The sequence below is a fragment of the Xenopus tropicalis genome, chromosome 9 (assembly GCF_000004195.4).
Source record: "Xenopus tropicalis strain Nigerian chromosome 9, UCB_Xtro_10.0, whole genome shotgun sequence".
In the NCBI taxonomy this organism is placed as follows: Eukaryota; Metazoa; Chordata; class Amphibia; order Anura; family Pipidae; genus Xenopus; species Xenopus tropicalis.
The window spans coordinates 45100074-45116397 of NC_030685.2; the positions used below are offsets into that span (position 1 = coordinate 45100074).

Sequence of the window (16324 nt, forward strand, 5' to 3'; positions counted from 1 at the left end):
TGCTTACATTTAAAAAATATGTGGTGTTTATGGCTCTCTCAGCCAAAAAGGTTCCCGACCCCTGCAATAGGAGGACTATTGGGCAGTATGCTTTTTAAATTTTGACTTACATTCTCCTTTAAAGATGGCCTAGGATTTACAAATGTAGGGTTCTACTACTTTGCCCTAGTTCTAAGTTGATTAGTCAATTATTTCAGGCCACTCAATATAAAATAGGCTACCAGCAACCTCATTACTTACTGTAGCTCAAGCAGTTCTCAAAATATGGGACTATATGCTTAACTGTGACTTGTTTGGAGCATCATGCATTGGGCATGTTTTTCTAGAAAATGGACTGGTAGACTTCAAAAAAATCGATGGTATCACAAGGAAGGAGTGTTATGTAGAAGAAATTAGTTATCTTCGTGTGTCAGTTCCAATACAGCAATTATCCTAATGGCTTTGGTCTTACCTATTGCTGTCTCAGGCATTGCAAAGAGAGTGTTCTCAGATGCTACTCTGAAATGTCCATGGACTGACAGACCCACGCCCTATAAAGAGAAAAAACTGTAATATAAATAGATGTTATACATATATTAAGGTATAATATATATTATATATATAAAAAAAACTGGAGAGAAGCAGGCACTCATGTATTTCTAAATCGAAGTGTGCCTGGGTGCAGTATACAGAGTAAATGTAGTACAGTTGGAATAAATACCGCACTCACAGGTCTTAGTGAAAAAACAAAAAATATTTATTTATGCAAAAACGTCAATCTAACGTTTCGGCTGTATCCACAGCCTTTCTCACAGCCTTTGAGAACGGCTGTAACGTTAGATTGACGTTTTTGCGTTAATAAATATTTTTTATTTTTTCACTAAGACCTGTGAGTGCGATATCTGTTCCAACTGTACTATATATTATATATACATACTTACATACATACATACAGGTATCGTACCCCTTATCTGGAAACCCATTATCCAGAAAGTTCCAAATTACCGAAAGGCCATCTCCCATAGACTCCATTTTAATCAAATAATTCACATTTTTAAATATGATTTCCTCTTTCTCTGTAATAATAAAACAGTACCTTGTACTTGATCCCAACTAATATATAATGAATCCTTATTGGAGGCAAAACAATCCTGTTGGGTTTAATTACTGTTTAAAGTTTTTAGCAGACTTTACATAGGAGATCCAAATTACGGAAAGATCCCTTATCTGGAAAACCCCAGGTCCCGAGCATTCTGGATAATGGGTCCCATACCTGAATATATATATAGGACCTATTATCCAGAAGAATGCTCAGGACCAAGGATATTCTGGATAAGGGGTCTTTCTGTAATTTGGATCTCCATACCTTAAGTCTACAAAAAAATCAATAAACCATTAATCAAACCCAAAAGGACTGTTTTGCGTCCAATAAGGATTCATTTTTTCTAAGTTAGGATCAAGTACAAGGTACTGTTTTATTATTACAGACAAAAAAAAAACAATCTTAAAAATCTGAATTATTTGATTAAAGGACAAGGAAAGGTTAATATAAATTAAAAGTAAGTCTAAAGGCATTCTTTTTAAGTACTTACTGCATATCTAAATTCCCAGATCCCTGCTTGCTTCTCTGAGATATGGTGCTGGCAGCCTACAGCAGTGTGAAGACTACAGTGACATCACTGAAATCTCTCTGTCCTTCCTGTAGGCTGCCAGCGGCAGCCTTCCTATTCTCTGAGCATGTGTGTAACTTGATCCTGTCTCCTGTTCTGAGCTACACATGCCCACCAGCCAATCAGAAGCGGATCTGCCAGAGGGGAGGGGGGGGAGGGAATGAAACACATGTGCAGTATGAAGCAAGGAGGGAAAGGAAGGGAGAATACCTTTTTAGAGATGGCTGCCTGTTCTAGAAAATATGAAGTGAGTAAATATTTGATTAGGTGAGCCAAAAGTGTGGTGTTTTTACTAAACAATAGGAGGACTATTGGGCAGTATGCTTTTTAAATTTTGACTTGCATTCTCCTTTAAAATGGAGTCTATGAGAGACAGGCATTCCGTAATTTGTAGCTTTCGGGATAATGGGTTGCCGGCTAAAATTTTACTTTAGCACACTGTGCATTTTACAGGGAGGAAAATAAGTTTTTGAACACCCTGCAATTTTGCAAGTTCTCCCACTTAGAAATCATAGAGGGGTCTGAAATTCAGATTGTAGGTGCATAAAAGAAAAAAGAATTTATTTGTATTGCACTGCTGCACATAAGTATTTGAACTCCTGAGTTTTAATATTTGGTACAGAAGCCTTTGTTTGCAATTACAGAGGTCAAACGTTCTCTGTAGTTCTTGACCAGGTTTGCACACACTGCAACAGGGATTTTGGCTCACTCCTCCACACAGATCTCCTCTAGATCTGTCAGGTTTTGGGGTTGTCGCTGAGCAACATGGAGTTTCAGCTCCCTCCAAAGACATTGGATTTATGTCTGGAGACTGGCTAGGCCACTCCAGAACCTTGATATGCCTCTTACGGAGCCACTCCTTGGTTATCCTGGCTGTGTGCTTCGGGTCATTGTCATGTTGGAAGACCCAGCCACAACCTATCTTTAATGTTCTGACTGAGGGAAGGAGGTTGTTGCTCAAAATCTCACAATACATGGCCCCATTGATCCTCTCCTTAATACAGTGCAGTCGTCCTGCCCCCTTCGCAAAAAAGCACCCCCAAAGCATGATGTTACCACCCCCATGCTTCACAGTAGGGATATCATTCTTGGGATGCAACTCATCCTTATTTTTCACGGCGAGTGAAGTTTAGAACAAAAAGTTCTACTTTGGTCTCATCTGACCACATGACTTTCTCCCTTGCCTTCTCTGAATCATCCAGATGGTCATTGGCAAACTTCAGACGGACCTGGACATGTGATGACTTGAGCAGGGGAACCTTCCGTGCAATGCATGATTTGAAACCATGGCGGCGTACTGTACTACCAGTGATCTTTGAAACTGTGGTCCCAGCTCTCTTCATGTCATTGACCAGCTACTCCCTTGTAGTTCTGGGCTGATTCCTCAACATTTCTTATCATCAGTGATACCCCACGAGGTGAGATCTTGCATGGAGCCCCAGCCCTAGGGAGACTGACAATCATCTTTAGCCTCTTCCATTTTCTAACATTTGCTCTATTTTCACCAAGCTGCTTGGCAATTGCCCCGTAGCCCTTTCCAGCCTTGTGGAGGTCCACAATTTTGTCTCTGGTGTCTTTTGACAGCTCTTTGCTCTTGCCCATGGTAGTAGTTGGAGCACTGTAACTGTAGATAAGCTGCAGAAAATAAGTTATCTAGCTCGTCTCTTTATTTCAGTTAGCTTAAAGGGGTGTTTCACCTTTGAAGGAAACTATATAACCAGAATGTATACGTAACCAACATATAGTTTATATTTTGTTTAGTGACCTATTAAAGAATCTTGCCGAACTGGAATATATATATCAGTAAATATTGCCATTTTTTATCCTTTTCCTTAAACTACTATTTAGTGATGGGCTGCTCCCTTAGAGATCACCTGACAGGAAATAATGCAGCTCTAACAGTAACAGGAATTGTGTGGGAGCAAAAGACAGAGCATTTATTGGCTGATGGGGCCTAGCATGTGCCTTGGCTTGTTTATGTGCACTGCAAATCATATAATCCCAGGAGGCGGCCCTTAACCCTTTTACTGCCAGCCATTTTGGTCAAAGCGGAACTTGTATTGCCAGACAGTTTTTGAACATTTTGCACTGTTTCACTTTAGGGGCCTTTCCTCGGGGGGACTTTTAGTTTACCAAGGAAAACAATATATCGTTTTTTTCAGAACAACCTAAGCTTTCAAAATATGGTAGAATTTTTGTGTAATTCCAATTCTGTAACAAGATATAGGCTTCTAAATGTCTAAAAATGCAAAAAAAATCAAATTTTCCATAATATAATCACACATACTAGAAACAAAAATTATTTTATTCACGAATATACAACTGATTTGGAAAGTCCCATGTCTCCTGAACGTGCCAATACCAAATATATATAGTTTTATGGAGATTTCTCACTTGTATAGGTCAAAAACTCCCAGCAGTACACTACCAAATTCCCAAAGCACTGCTCCAAAAAAACTGCATACTTTGGATTTCAAGGCCAAAATTCCACTAACAGAAGGTTTATCCCAGAAAATTGTACATTTTTGGAAAGAACAGATTCTGGGGAATACAGAATAGGCACAACTGTCTGTCTACTCCAAACTATCAAGTCGCAATGCTTTCCTAAAGTTATTGGTTTTTATCAAAATTTGTGATTTTTTTTTAAAATCGCTTCAAAGCTTCCAGTCTATAGTATCTTATCTCCTACAGGTCATAAAGTAACCAAATAAAACACCCTAAATATGAATGCCTGGGGTCCACTGAACAGTTTGATGCCCAATATGTATAGCTTTACCCAAGTATGTGGCATGTAGGGGCCCCAATGTGAACATACCCCATATGAACTGTCATTTCTGTCATTTCAGCTTCTGCAAAATCAACACATTTACATCATTATATGTGGGATAAAGCTAGTAAAAAGTATGCTCACCCCAGAAAGTCATATATTTTTGGAAAGTACACATTCCCCCGAATCTAAAATGGGTACCCATGTCTTTCTACTCCAAAGTACCAAGCCGCACAGCTTTTCTAAAGTTAGCAATTTTGATGACATTTCCAAAAATCCCCTGAAAGCTTCCACTTTGAAGCATCTTATCTCCCACATAGCATTAGGTACCAAGATAAAACACCCTGAATTTGAACGCCAGGGGTCCACTGAACAGTTTGATGCCCAATATGTATAGGTTTACCTAAGTATGTGGCATGTAGGGGCCCCAATGTGAACATACCCCATATGAACTGTCATTTCTGTCATTTCAGCTTCTGCAAAATCAACACATTTACATCATTATATGTGGGATAAAGCTAGTAAAAAGTATGCTCACCCCAGAAAGTCATATATTTTTGGAAAGTACACATTCCCCCGAATCTAAAATGGGTACCCATGTCTTTCTACTCCAAAGTACGAAGCCGCACAGCTTTTCTAAAGTTAGCAATTTTGATGACATTTCCAAAAATCCCCTCAAAGCTTCCACTTTGAAGCATCTTATCTCCCACATAGCATTAGGTACCAAGATAAAACACCCTGAATTTGAACGCCAGGGGTCCACTGAACAGTTTGATGCCCAATATGTATAGGTTTACCTAAGTATGTGGCATGTAGGGGCCCCAATGTGAACATACCCCCATATGAACTGTCATTTCAGCTCCTGCAAAATCAACACATTTACATTATTATATGTGGGATAAAGCTACAAAAAAGTACGCTCACCCCAGAAAGTCATATATTTTTGGAAAGTACACATTCCCCCAAATCTAAAATGGGTACCCATGTCTTTCTACTCCAAAGTACCAAGCCGCACAGCTTTTCTAAAGTTAGCAATTTTGATGACATTTCCAAAAATCCCCTCAAAGCTTCCACTTTGCAGCATCTTATCTCCCACATAGCATTAGGTACCAAGATAAAACACCCTGAATTTGAACACCAGGGGTCCACTGAACAGTTTGATGCCCAATATGTATAGGTTTACCCAAGTATGTGGCATGTAGGGGCCCGAATGTGAACATACCCCCATATATACTGTCATTTCTGTCATTTCAGCTCCTGCAAAATCAACACATTTACATCATTATATGTGAGATAAAGCTACAAAAAAGTACGCTCACCCCAGAAAGCCATATATTTTTGGAAAGTACACATTCCCCCGAATCTAAAATGGGTACCCATGTCTTTCTACTCCAAAGTACCAAGCCGCACAGCTTTTCTAAAGTTAGCAATTTTGATGACATTTCCAAAAATCCCCTCAAAGCTTCCATTTTGAAGCATCTTATCTCCCACATAGCATTAGGTACCAAGATAAAACACCCTGAATTTGAACACAAGGGGTCCACTGAACAGTTTGATGCCCAATATGTATAGGTTTACCCAAGTATGTGGCATGTAGGGGCCCGAATGTGAACATACCCCCATATGAACTGTCATTTCTGTCATTTCAGCTCCTGCAAAATCAACACATTTACATCATTATATGTGAGATAAAGCTACAAAAAAGTACGCTCACCCCAGAAAGCCATATATTTTTGGAAAGTACACATTCCCCCGAATCTAAAATGGGTACCCATGTCTTTCTACTCCAAAGTACCAAGCCGCACAGCTTTTCTAAAGTTAGCTATTTACATGACATTTCCAAAAATCCCCTCAAAGCTTCCATTTTGAAGCATCTTATCTCCCACATAGAATTAGGTACCAAGATAAAACACCCTGAATTTGAACGCCAGGGGTCCACTGAACAGTTTGATGCCCAATATGTATAGGTTTACCTAAGTATGTGGCATGTAGGGGCCCCAATGGGAACATACCCCCATATGATCTATCATTTCAGCTCCTGCAAAATCAACACATTTACATCCTTTATGTGGGATAATGCTACAAAAAAAGTACATTCACCCCAGAAAGCCAATTTGCCGCATAGTCTGCGGTATGTACTGAACCCTAAATGAAAATAGCGCATAAGGATTTCTCGCCTGCCAGCTCAGATTTTGCACACAGAGCCCCCTGTCAGTGTATTATGTGCCAAAACTTCCCCTAACTATACAGATCCCCCACAAAACCATATATTTTTGGAAAGTACACATTCTGACAAATCCAACAAGGGTAAAGAGTCCTTTCTACACCAAAGTACCAATCTGCAGAGCTTTCCTAAAGTTATTGGTTTTTATGACATTTCAGAAAATCGCCTAAAAATGTTGCAATTTGCCGCATTTATCTCACACAATTTCTTGCGTACAAAGGCAAGTCACCCCAAATAGGAACACCAGAGGCCTACTGAACAGTTTTATGCCCAATATGCATAGATATACCAAAGTCTGCGGTATGTACTGAACCCTAAATGAAAATAGCGCATAAGGATTTCTCGCCTGCCAGCTCAGCTTTTGCACACAGAGCCCCCTGTCAGTGTATTATGTGCCAAAACTTCCCCTAACTATACAGATCCCCCACAAAACCATATATTTTTGGAAAGTACACATTCTGACAAATCCAACAAGGGTAAAGAGTCCTTTCTACACCAAAGTACCAATCTGCAGAGCTTTCCTAAAGTTATTGGTTTTTATGACATTTCAGAAAATCGCCTAAAAATGTTGCAATTTGCCGCATTTATCTCACACAATTTCTTGCGTACAAAGGCAAGTCACCCCAAATAGGAACACCAGAGGCCTACTGAACAGTTTGATGCCCAATATGCATAGATATACCAAAGTCTGCAGTATGTACTGAACCCTAAATGAAAATAGCGCATAAGGATTTCTCGCCTGCCAGCTCAGCTTTTGCACACAGAGCCCCCTGTCAGTGTATTATGTGCCAAAACTTCCCCTAACTATACAGAGACCCCCACAAAACCATATATTTTTGGAAAGTACACATTCTGACAAATCCAACAAGGGTAAAGAGTCCTTTCTACACCAAAGTACCAAGCCGCAAAGCTTTCCTAAAGTTATCGGTTTTTATGACATTTCAGAAAATCGCCTAAAAATGTTGCAATTTGCCGCATTTATCTCACACAATTTCTTGCGTACAAAGGCAAGTCACCCCAAATAGGAACACCAGAGGCCTACTGAACAGTTTGATGCCCAATATGCATAGATATACCAAAGTCTGCGGTATGTACTGAACCCTAAATGAAAATAGCGCATAAGGATTTCTCGCCTGCCAGCTCAGATTTTGCACACAGAGCCCCCTGTCAGTGTATTATGTGCCAAAACTTCCCCTAACTATACAGATCCCCCACAAAACCATATATTTTTGGAAAGTACACATTCTGACAAATCCAACAAGGGTAAAGAGTCCTTTCTACACCAAAGTACCAATCTGCAGAGCTTTCCTAAAGTTATTGGTTTTTATGACATTTCAGAAAATCGCCTAAAAATGTTGCAATTTGTCGCATTTATCTCACACAATTTCTTGCGTACAAAGGCAAGTCACCCCAAATAGGAACACCAGAGGCCTACTGAACAGTTTGATGCCCAATATGCATAGATATACCAAAGTCTGCAGTATGTACTGAACCCTAAATGAAAATAGCGCATAAGGATTTCTCGCCTGCCAGCTCAGCTTTTGCACACAGAGCCCCCTGTCAGTGTATTATGTGCCAAAACTTCCCCTAACTATACAGAGACCCCCACAAAACCATATATTTTTGGAAAGTACACATTCTGACAAATCCAACAAGGGTAAAGAGTCCTTTCTACACCAAAGTACCAAGCCGCAAAGCTTTCCTAAAGTTATCGGTTTTTATGACATTTCAGAAAATCGCCTAAAAATGTTGCAATTTGCCGCATTTATCTCACACAATTTCTTGCGTACAAAGGCAAGTCACCCCAAATAGGAACACCAGAGGCCTACTGAACAGTTTGATGCCCAATATGCATAGATATACCAAAGTCTGCGGTATGTACTGAACCCTAAATGAAATAGCGCATAAGGATTTCTCGCCTGCCAGCTCAGATTTTGCACACAGAGCCCCCTGTCAGTGTATTATGTGCCAAAACTTCCCCTAACTATACAGATCCCCCACAAAACCATATATTTTTGGAAAGTACACATTCTGACAAATCCAACAAGGGTAAAGAGTCCTTTCTACACCAAAGTACCAATCTGCAGAGCTTTCCTAAAGTTATTGGTTTTTATGACATTTCAGAAAATCGCCTAAAAATGTTGCAATTTGTCGCATTTATCTCACACAATTTCTTGCGTACAAAGGCAAGTCACCCCAAATAGGAACACCAGAGGCCTACTGAACAGTTTGATGCCCAATATGCATAGATATACCAAAGTCTGCAGTATGTACTGAACCCTAAATGAAAATAGCGCATAAGGATTTCTCGCCTGCCAGCTCAGCTTTTGCACACAGAGCCCCCTGTCAGTGTATTATGTGCCAAAACTTCCCCTAACTATACAGAGACCCCCACAAAACCATATATTTTTGGAAAGTACACATTCTGACAAATCCAACAAGGGTAAAGAGTCCTTTCTACATCAAAGTACCAAGCCGCAAAGCTTTCCTAAAGTTATCGGTTTTTATGACATTTCAGAAAATCGCCTAAAAATGTTGCAATTTGCCGCATTTATCTCACACAATTTCTTGCGTACAAAGGCAAGTCACCCCAAATAGGAACACCAGAGGCCTACTGAACAGTTTGATGCCCAATATGCATAGATATACCAAAGTCTGCGGTATGTACTGACCCCAAAATGAAAATAGCGCATAAGGATTTCTCGCCTGCCAGCTCAGCTTTTGCATACAGAGCCCCCTGTCAGTGTATTATGTGCAGTAACCCCCCCTAACTATACAGTGACCCCCAGAAAACCATATATTTTTGGAAAGTACACATTCTGATGAATTCAAAATAGGTAAAGTTATTTTTGTACACCAAAGTTACACCTGGCAAAGCTACGCTAAAAACAGATCAGGAACACTTATATAGGGATAAAATGTGATAAAACCACAAAAATTGTGCAAATCAGTGAAACAACAAAATAAGTTACATGACAGTGTAATTAGTGGCCAGAATATCTGATCCAATAGTTACGCTGTCAAAATAAACAGTTTTTAGGTAAAAGAAAATAAAAACAAAGTGGTAAAATGAAAAAAAAAAAAAAAAAAAGCAAAACAAAAAAAACCCAAAGTGTTTGTGTATACATGTGTGTACATGTGTAAAAGTTGTGTGATAGTGTGTAAGTGTGTATATGAGTGTAAATAAGTGTATAAAAGTGTGAAAAATGAAAAAAAAAAATAAAAAAATGCTAAAATGTGTGCTGTAAGTGTGTGTAAATGTATGTAAGTGTGTATAAATGTGTGTATAAGTGTGTAAAAGTGTGTAAATGCAAGAAAAAAAAAACTCCTTACCTGTTCCTGAAGACCGATCGCCTCCTTCCTCAGTTGGGCCGGCGCTGGGGGAGAGGGAGGAAGCAGGAAGCAGCAGACGCGATGCGATCGCGTCTGCTGCTTCCTGGAGGGTCCTGCGAGCGATCAGCTCGCAGGACCCTGATGACAGCCCCCCTGGCACATTGCCCAGGGGGGCTGTCATTGTTAGAAGCTCTCTGCAGCGGCGGCACATGCCGCCGCTGCAGAGAGCAGCGCTTAAACGCCAACGACGTATGAGACACGTCGTTGGCGTTTAAGCCCTTTTACTGCCAGCACATATGCCATACGTGCTTGGCAGTAAAAGAGTTAATTCTTAAAATAGCATTTTTATATTTAGGAGTACCCAATAGGACATACCACTAAAGAAGTATATTTTTATGAAAATTATTTTAGATGAAGCAGGGTTTTACATTACATGAGCTTGTTTATGCAATATATTTTTATAGAGACCTACATGGTTTGTGGTATAGTTTCCATTTAAGTTAATACAGTCAATTCTAAGCAACATTTCAACTGGTCTTCATTATTTATTTGTTGTAGTTTTGTATTATTTGCCTTCTTCTTTGCAGTTTTTAAACAGGGATTGCTCACCCCAGCAGCAAAAAAACTATTGCTCTGTGAGATTACAGTTTTATTGTTATTGTTACTTTTTGTTGCTTTCTTTTATAAAAAGGCCCTCTCCTATTCATATACCAGTCTTTCATCCAAACCACATGCTGGTTGCTAAGGTAACTTGAATATAATTAAAAAACTACAAATAAATAATGAAGACCAATTGAAAAATTGTCCCAGAATATTACTCACTATATCATACTAAAAGTTAACTCAAAGGTGAACAACCCCTTTAATTAGGTCATGCAATACCAGTTCTGGCCATTAGAGTCTCCAAGCACTTTCTCTTATACCCAAATAGATACTGCTCTGTTTCTGAAAGAAAAATTGACTATAATAAGGTGTTTTTACATAAAACTGCACTTGTGTCCTTTGAACAATAAACCCACTTAGTTGATTGCTTACTGTGCCTTATTCTCTGTGACATTTTTTGCCACATTAATATATGTTGTTTTGTTTTGTTTTTTTCATTAGGGCCAGAGAATTTCATGCCAGACATGTATACTGTCACGCCAAGACAGTATATGGTGTGCCAATGCCAGCTAAAAGGTGTTAAACTACTTTACTGTATCTGCCTTAAATACTGTTGTTTCAGAAAATTCTTTAGCCTATGATTACGGTAAGTGTCCACTTTTGGCACGAAATGCATCAGGCTGTCCATGTTTGAGATTTTTTTTTTTTTTTTTAAATAAAAAACAAATATGTTTTAACTGCACCACTGTCCAGTCTTTTCTAGTGCCACCCTTGTTCTCTTGTTTTTGAAGTATTTTGGTTTGGAGTTTTTTTCCTGTGGGCTGAAGGTTTTTGAGGTTTGAGCACCTGGGCCCTAGATACTAATGAGTGCATATACCCCTTAACTAGCCCAGTCAGAATTTTTCATTGTTAATTTGATACCAATGTTAACTAATCAGTAAAATCTAGTTAAAGGAGACATATTGGATAAATGGTAAAAACCTTAATTTTGTAGGCAATTATGAATAATATACGGTGCTGGTTTCACTTTGTGCTAAACATTAACCCTATCTGTAACAATGGCCCCTTTATTGGAGCTCCCTATAGATCATATCACTTCTCTGTCAGAGTTTGAAATGAGGGGTGGGCATGTCCTAACGGTCCCTGCCAGAAGCACAGTAGGAAGGGGAGAGCCAATCACAGCCTTGCAGTCACTCAAGCAAAGACAGGCTTCAGTTCCCTATCAGGTCAGCCTAGCTGCTGATTGGTTCCTATCCTACAGTGCAGTGTACGGAGAGCCGCCGGCTCCCCAGCTCATCCAGAGAAATCAGCCAGCAGGAAATGGAATAGATGGGCGGGACTAGTGGGGTTTTGGTGGAATTTCTCAATAAATCAGCCTGAAACACAACTTTTTTAAGCACAATCCTTCTATATCTAGAGGAGTATAATTCACTGGTACATTCTTAATTTTTATAGGATATGTCTCCTTTAAAGATGGCACAGCCATTTAATTAAATGATTTGGGATGGTTAAAGGGGACCTGTTAACCTAAGAAATCATGTTAGATTAATATAAACTTCATTTACACTATATAGATAGTATAAATCTTGTTTCCTTCAGTCTTGGAACTATTAAATCACAGCAAGCAGGCAGCTGCCATTTTGTGGACACTGTTAGTAAGGCATGCTTTGTATCACCCCAAAATCTTGACCAGATGCCCATACCCATGCACTGGCTACATAATAAGGTGATGGGGAGGGAGGGGAAAGTGCAGTGACATCTAGGAAGTGCTTAATGGAAAGCTGAAGGTATTGTCTGCCCCGCCTCTATGCCTAAGGTATAGAGGCGGGGCAGGAAATATATGATTGACAGCTTGGATTTTTAAATGCCTTTATAATGGGTATAGATGTGTTATTTAAAAAAAAAAAGGAATTTGGGTTTCATGTTTTACTTGAAAATAACTTTTATTATTCAGCTTTTTATGCCTGCGCATGCGCGCGCAAGCGAAAAGGAAGGAGGAAGCGCTCGCTGCTACCCCGGGGCACCAGCCCAGGGTAAAAGGTAAGCGATCTAAGTCACTTGGGGGTGCCTAACATTTTGGCACCCCCAAGTGACTTAGCCTTTCCTTCTCCTTTAATCTAGGAATAAAATGATATGAAACTAAATGCTATAGTGCTCGCTCCAAACAACAAATCTCAGCACGTGGCTTCTCCACTCTCCAGTGGGATTAGCAATTTACAAGATTCCTGATTTCAAAACAGCATATCAGTACCAACTTCAGGGTACTCCTTTTCTCTGCAAAAGACATTAAAAAGCAGGGGTAGCGTCCATAGTGTAATTCAAGGCGAATTACACTATGGACGCTACCCCTGCTTTTTAAAAAAAAAATATATAAAACTTATTGCATTTACATAAGTCACACTTCTGAGCACATATCAAACAGTCACTTGCTCTAGTGTTATGATGCAGATCATGGAAGTGAACCTCTGCAATACAAAGAGATGGATTCTGCCAGCGTCTCCCTCTTTCATGTGTTTCACCTGTGCATCCACTCACTGCCACAACCGGAAGTGATGTCACACCTCGACGCCGGCAGAATCCATAGCATCTTCCAATGAAATCCTTTCCCTCATTTGGGAAACCTACTCCAGAACACTTTTGTGGGGAATATCTCCCCCCATGTCTTCTTTACAATATAAAGGCATATGAGATGGGATGAATCTTCCTTATCATCCTCACCAAGCATTACCTGTAATGGGAATAAATCCCCCCTCAGAGGGCAGTTCAGTCTTTGGATTGGCATTGTCAATTACAGGATTACCTGCTTGGGGCCGTGACTCATGATCAATTTGTAAGTCATACATTACCCCACTTTCATCATTACTGGGCCTACCATGTCTCCCACCGTCAAGTTAATAGTTTTTTTCCCCACACTTTCCCATAATTCCTAAAACTTGGGAAATTTATGTCTCACTATCATGAAGTATAGCAGCTCTCCTACTACCCCAACCTGCCACAGAAATTGTCACTGGGATTAGTGGGTAAAATCGGGTATCTCCACTGGATGCAAACAAGCCAGAGTGATTTGGTTGCAGGTCCAACTATACCAACCACACTCTCTAGTACAAGGGTCACCATGCTGAAATTAGGAGAGCCTTGGCTGGGACCTGATTAATATAGACAGTACACTCAAATTACCCCTCAATTAAGGGTGTGCAGTGTAAACTTTCTGTGTATAACTGGAAAGATATTGGAGAGCCCTGCACAGGCTCCTCCTGTGGGTACTGGGCGTCTAGTGTTCCCCAAGGTTTAAAACCTCCAAAATTGCACACTGCCCCCCTTACATAGGGAGAATGAACCTGGTTGTGCCCCCTGTTGGGCTGGTAAGGACAATTCTCCACTTTCTTTCACATTGGCTCCAGGGCTCTGCATAAGACTTTTCCCAGGTCGGCAAGGATCTCTCCTGACTTGAGTTGGATTTCTGTCGGCAGTTGTATGGAGTAAGCAATTTCTCAGTTGCAGTGTACCACTTGACCATCTCTGTTTCACAGTTTTGGGGTCCCCATGACAGCACTGTAGGTTAACAGGGAAGGACTGAAGATAGCAGTCTGTGGAGACCCACTCCACCATCTGGGAACAAGTCAAAGCCTCGGGTTGTAGCCACTTGGTGACCACATGGATGAGGTTATGCATCTGTGACATGGGTGGCTTACCGTATTGGTTGTTCCACCACTGCACCCTCAGAGCTATGACTGTCATGTTACACATGCATTGTTGTTTCATGCTTTGCCTTTCATTTGTTCCCATCTCTACCCCGTAGTTTCCTCATTTTTCTGTCTGTGTGGTTAACTCCACCCCCAGAAGTATCTCTAGACTCCATTTTATGCACACACATATATTTGCTAGAGTGGATCATATTATGATCTTTTGACCTGAGTGTTCAAGATCTTCACAGTTTGGAATAAACTTCTCAATGATCTCCAAGGTGCCATTCTGATTGAGTCAGCTGTCTGCCAACACTATTGAGGCTGTAAGTTATTGCTATCTCACGACAACTTGATAAGTTAGAGAGATCACACTTGCAATGCTTAGTATGGGGAAGCAGAACAATGACCATCATGGTTACCCCCAGTCGGGCTAGGATCTCTGCCTTCAACTGATCATAATTCCTAGCATCATTCAGGTCAAGGTCATAATAAGGTTTATGTGGATCTCCAGACAGAAATTGAGCTATTAGGCCAGCCCATTTATATCGGGGCCACCCTTCTTGCTCTTCAGTCCTCTCAAACATAGTGAAGAAAGCCTCCACATCATCAGTGGGAGTCAACTTCTGGAGAAAATTACTTGTCTGGGTGGTTACCTGATTCCAAGGGATTCCTGCAGCTGACTTTTGTCCTGGAGCGAGCTGCTGTACTGCCTTAGCCAACAACTTTGCTTGGGTAGTTGTAGTCTCTTGTAAGACAGTGGCTTGTATGGCGACAGTCTCTCGCTATGGCATTAACAGAGTATCTGTGGACTGTTGTTAAATCGCCATGGCAGAAAACTGTGCCATGGTAGCCTCTCTTAAGGCAGTCAGCTAAGCCTTTGTGCTGCTACTCAACCATGCTATGTTTTAAGACACTCAGAATGCTGGAATAAGTAAAAAGTCTTAATAAGATTCCACCGGCTAAGGATACTCTAATATGCCGAGAAAGCACTTTTCCCTGTCTTCTCCCAACTTGTCCCTTCTCTTTATAATCAGTGGCAGTTATCCACGATTACTGCATATACAGTACATGCACACAGCTGTGATTTTGCTCAGTAAGTAAACCCTTGTGCAATACCAGTATGGGATACCTAATATCTAAAAACAGTTGTTTTTCCTTTAACATAGATTTAAGCTGAATTAGATATCATGAAGTACAAAGAACGGTCTAAGGAGCACTGGTGCGCATTACTACCTCTAAGTGTGCCGTTCCCTGGGCTCCTCTGCACAGGCACGTTCCAGCGTGCATGCACACTGATGGAGGCGTTGCGTTGTGACGTCAGCGTACACGCTCATGTCACTTTGATGTGAAATTTGAATCTAGATAGCTTTTCTTCCCTTGTTTGAGTGCCCAAGCTGGTTTAATGTATTCTGCCCTTGCTAAAGCTCATTTTGAACTTATTTCTGCTGGTTCTGACTTTTACCTGTCCCTGACTTACGAATCTCTGTCTGATATTGACCCATTGCTCGACTCTTGACTTACCTCATTCTTTTGGTACCGTGTATTCGGATTAACCTTGACAGTGTGTAGGACCCCTTTCAACTCCACTGCAGAAAGTTACAGGGCCCTAACATGGAGTTGCGGAAAACAGGGGTTGGCAGGGCACACACCTAAGAGGTTAGTTCTGGCAGTTTACGGCTTTCTCTAAACTACAGCCCATGAGAAGTGGTCTTATTATAACAGAGAAAATGTAAACAGTATATTATTAAAAAAGGCAGTGTCAACATTTGGAGCTTTTCAATAAAAGGTTTCCAAATCCCACAACTGCACTCACCAACAATTATATTTTATTACAATCAGAAAATACACATCACATTCCACATTTTCTTGTGGTGTCATCTTCTGTGTATCCTAAACCCCAACCGCAAGCGAGTAACACACACAAAGCTTAGAGTGTAACTGTAAAATATGTATTAGAGATTTGTATGTATTTATGTGTATTTTTAAAGATAAACATGCCTTTATACATTATTCCAAGCACCTTGCATAATAAAATGTAACAAATGAATATATATGCATATGC

At 40.3% G+C, this 16324-nt stretch overlaps 1 protein-coding gene across 2 annotated transcripts in view; it reads right to left on the reverse strand.

Moving 5' to 3' along the window:
• Positions 1-16324, reverse strand: part of hibch (3-hydroxyisobutyryl-CoA hydrolase) — a 102879-nt gene that overhangs the window by 54056 nt on the left and 32499 nt on the right. For both annotated transcript variants that reach the window (XM_031892663.1, NM_001016188.2), the window contains one exon: positions 452-530. In XM_031892663.1, coding sequence (XP_031748523.1) covers positions 452-530 — 79 coding nt within the window. The remainder of the gene's footprint in view (positions 1-451; positions 531-16324) is intronic.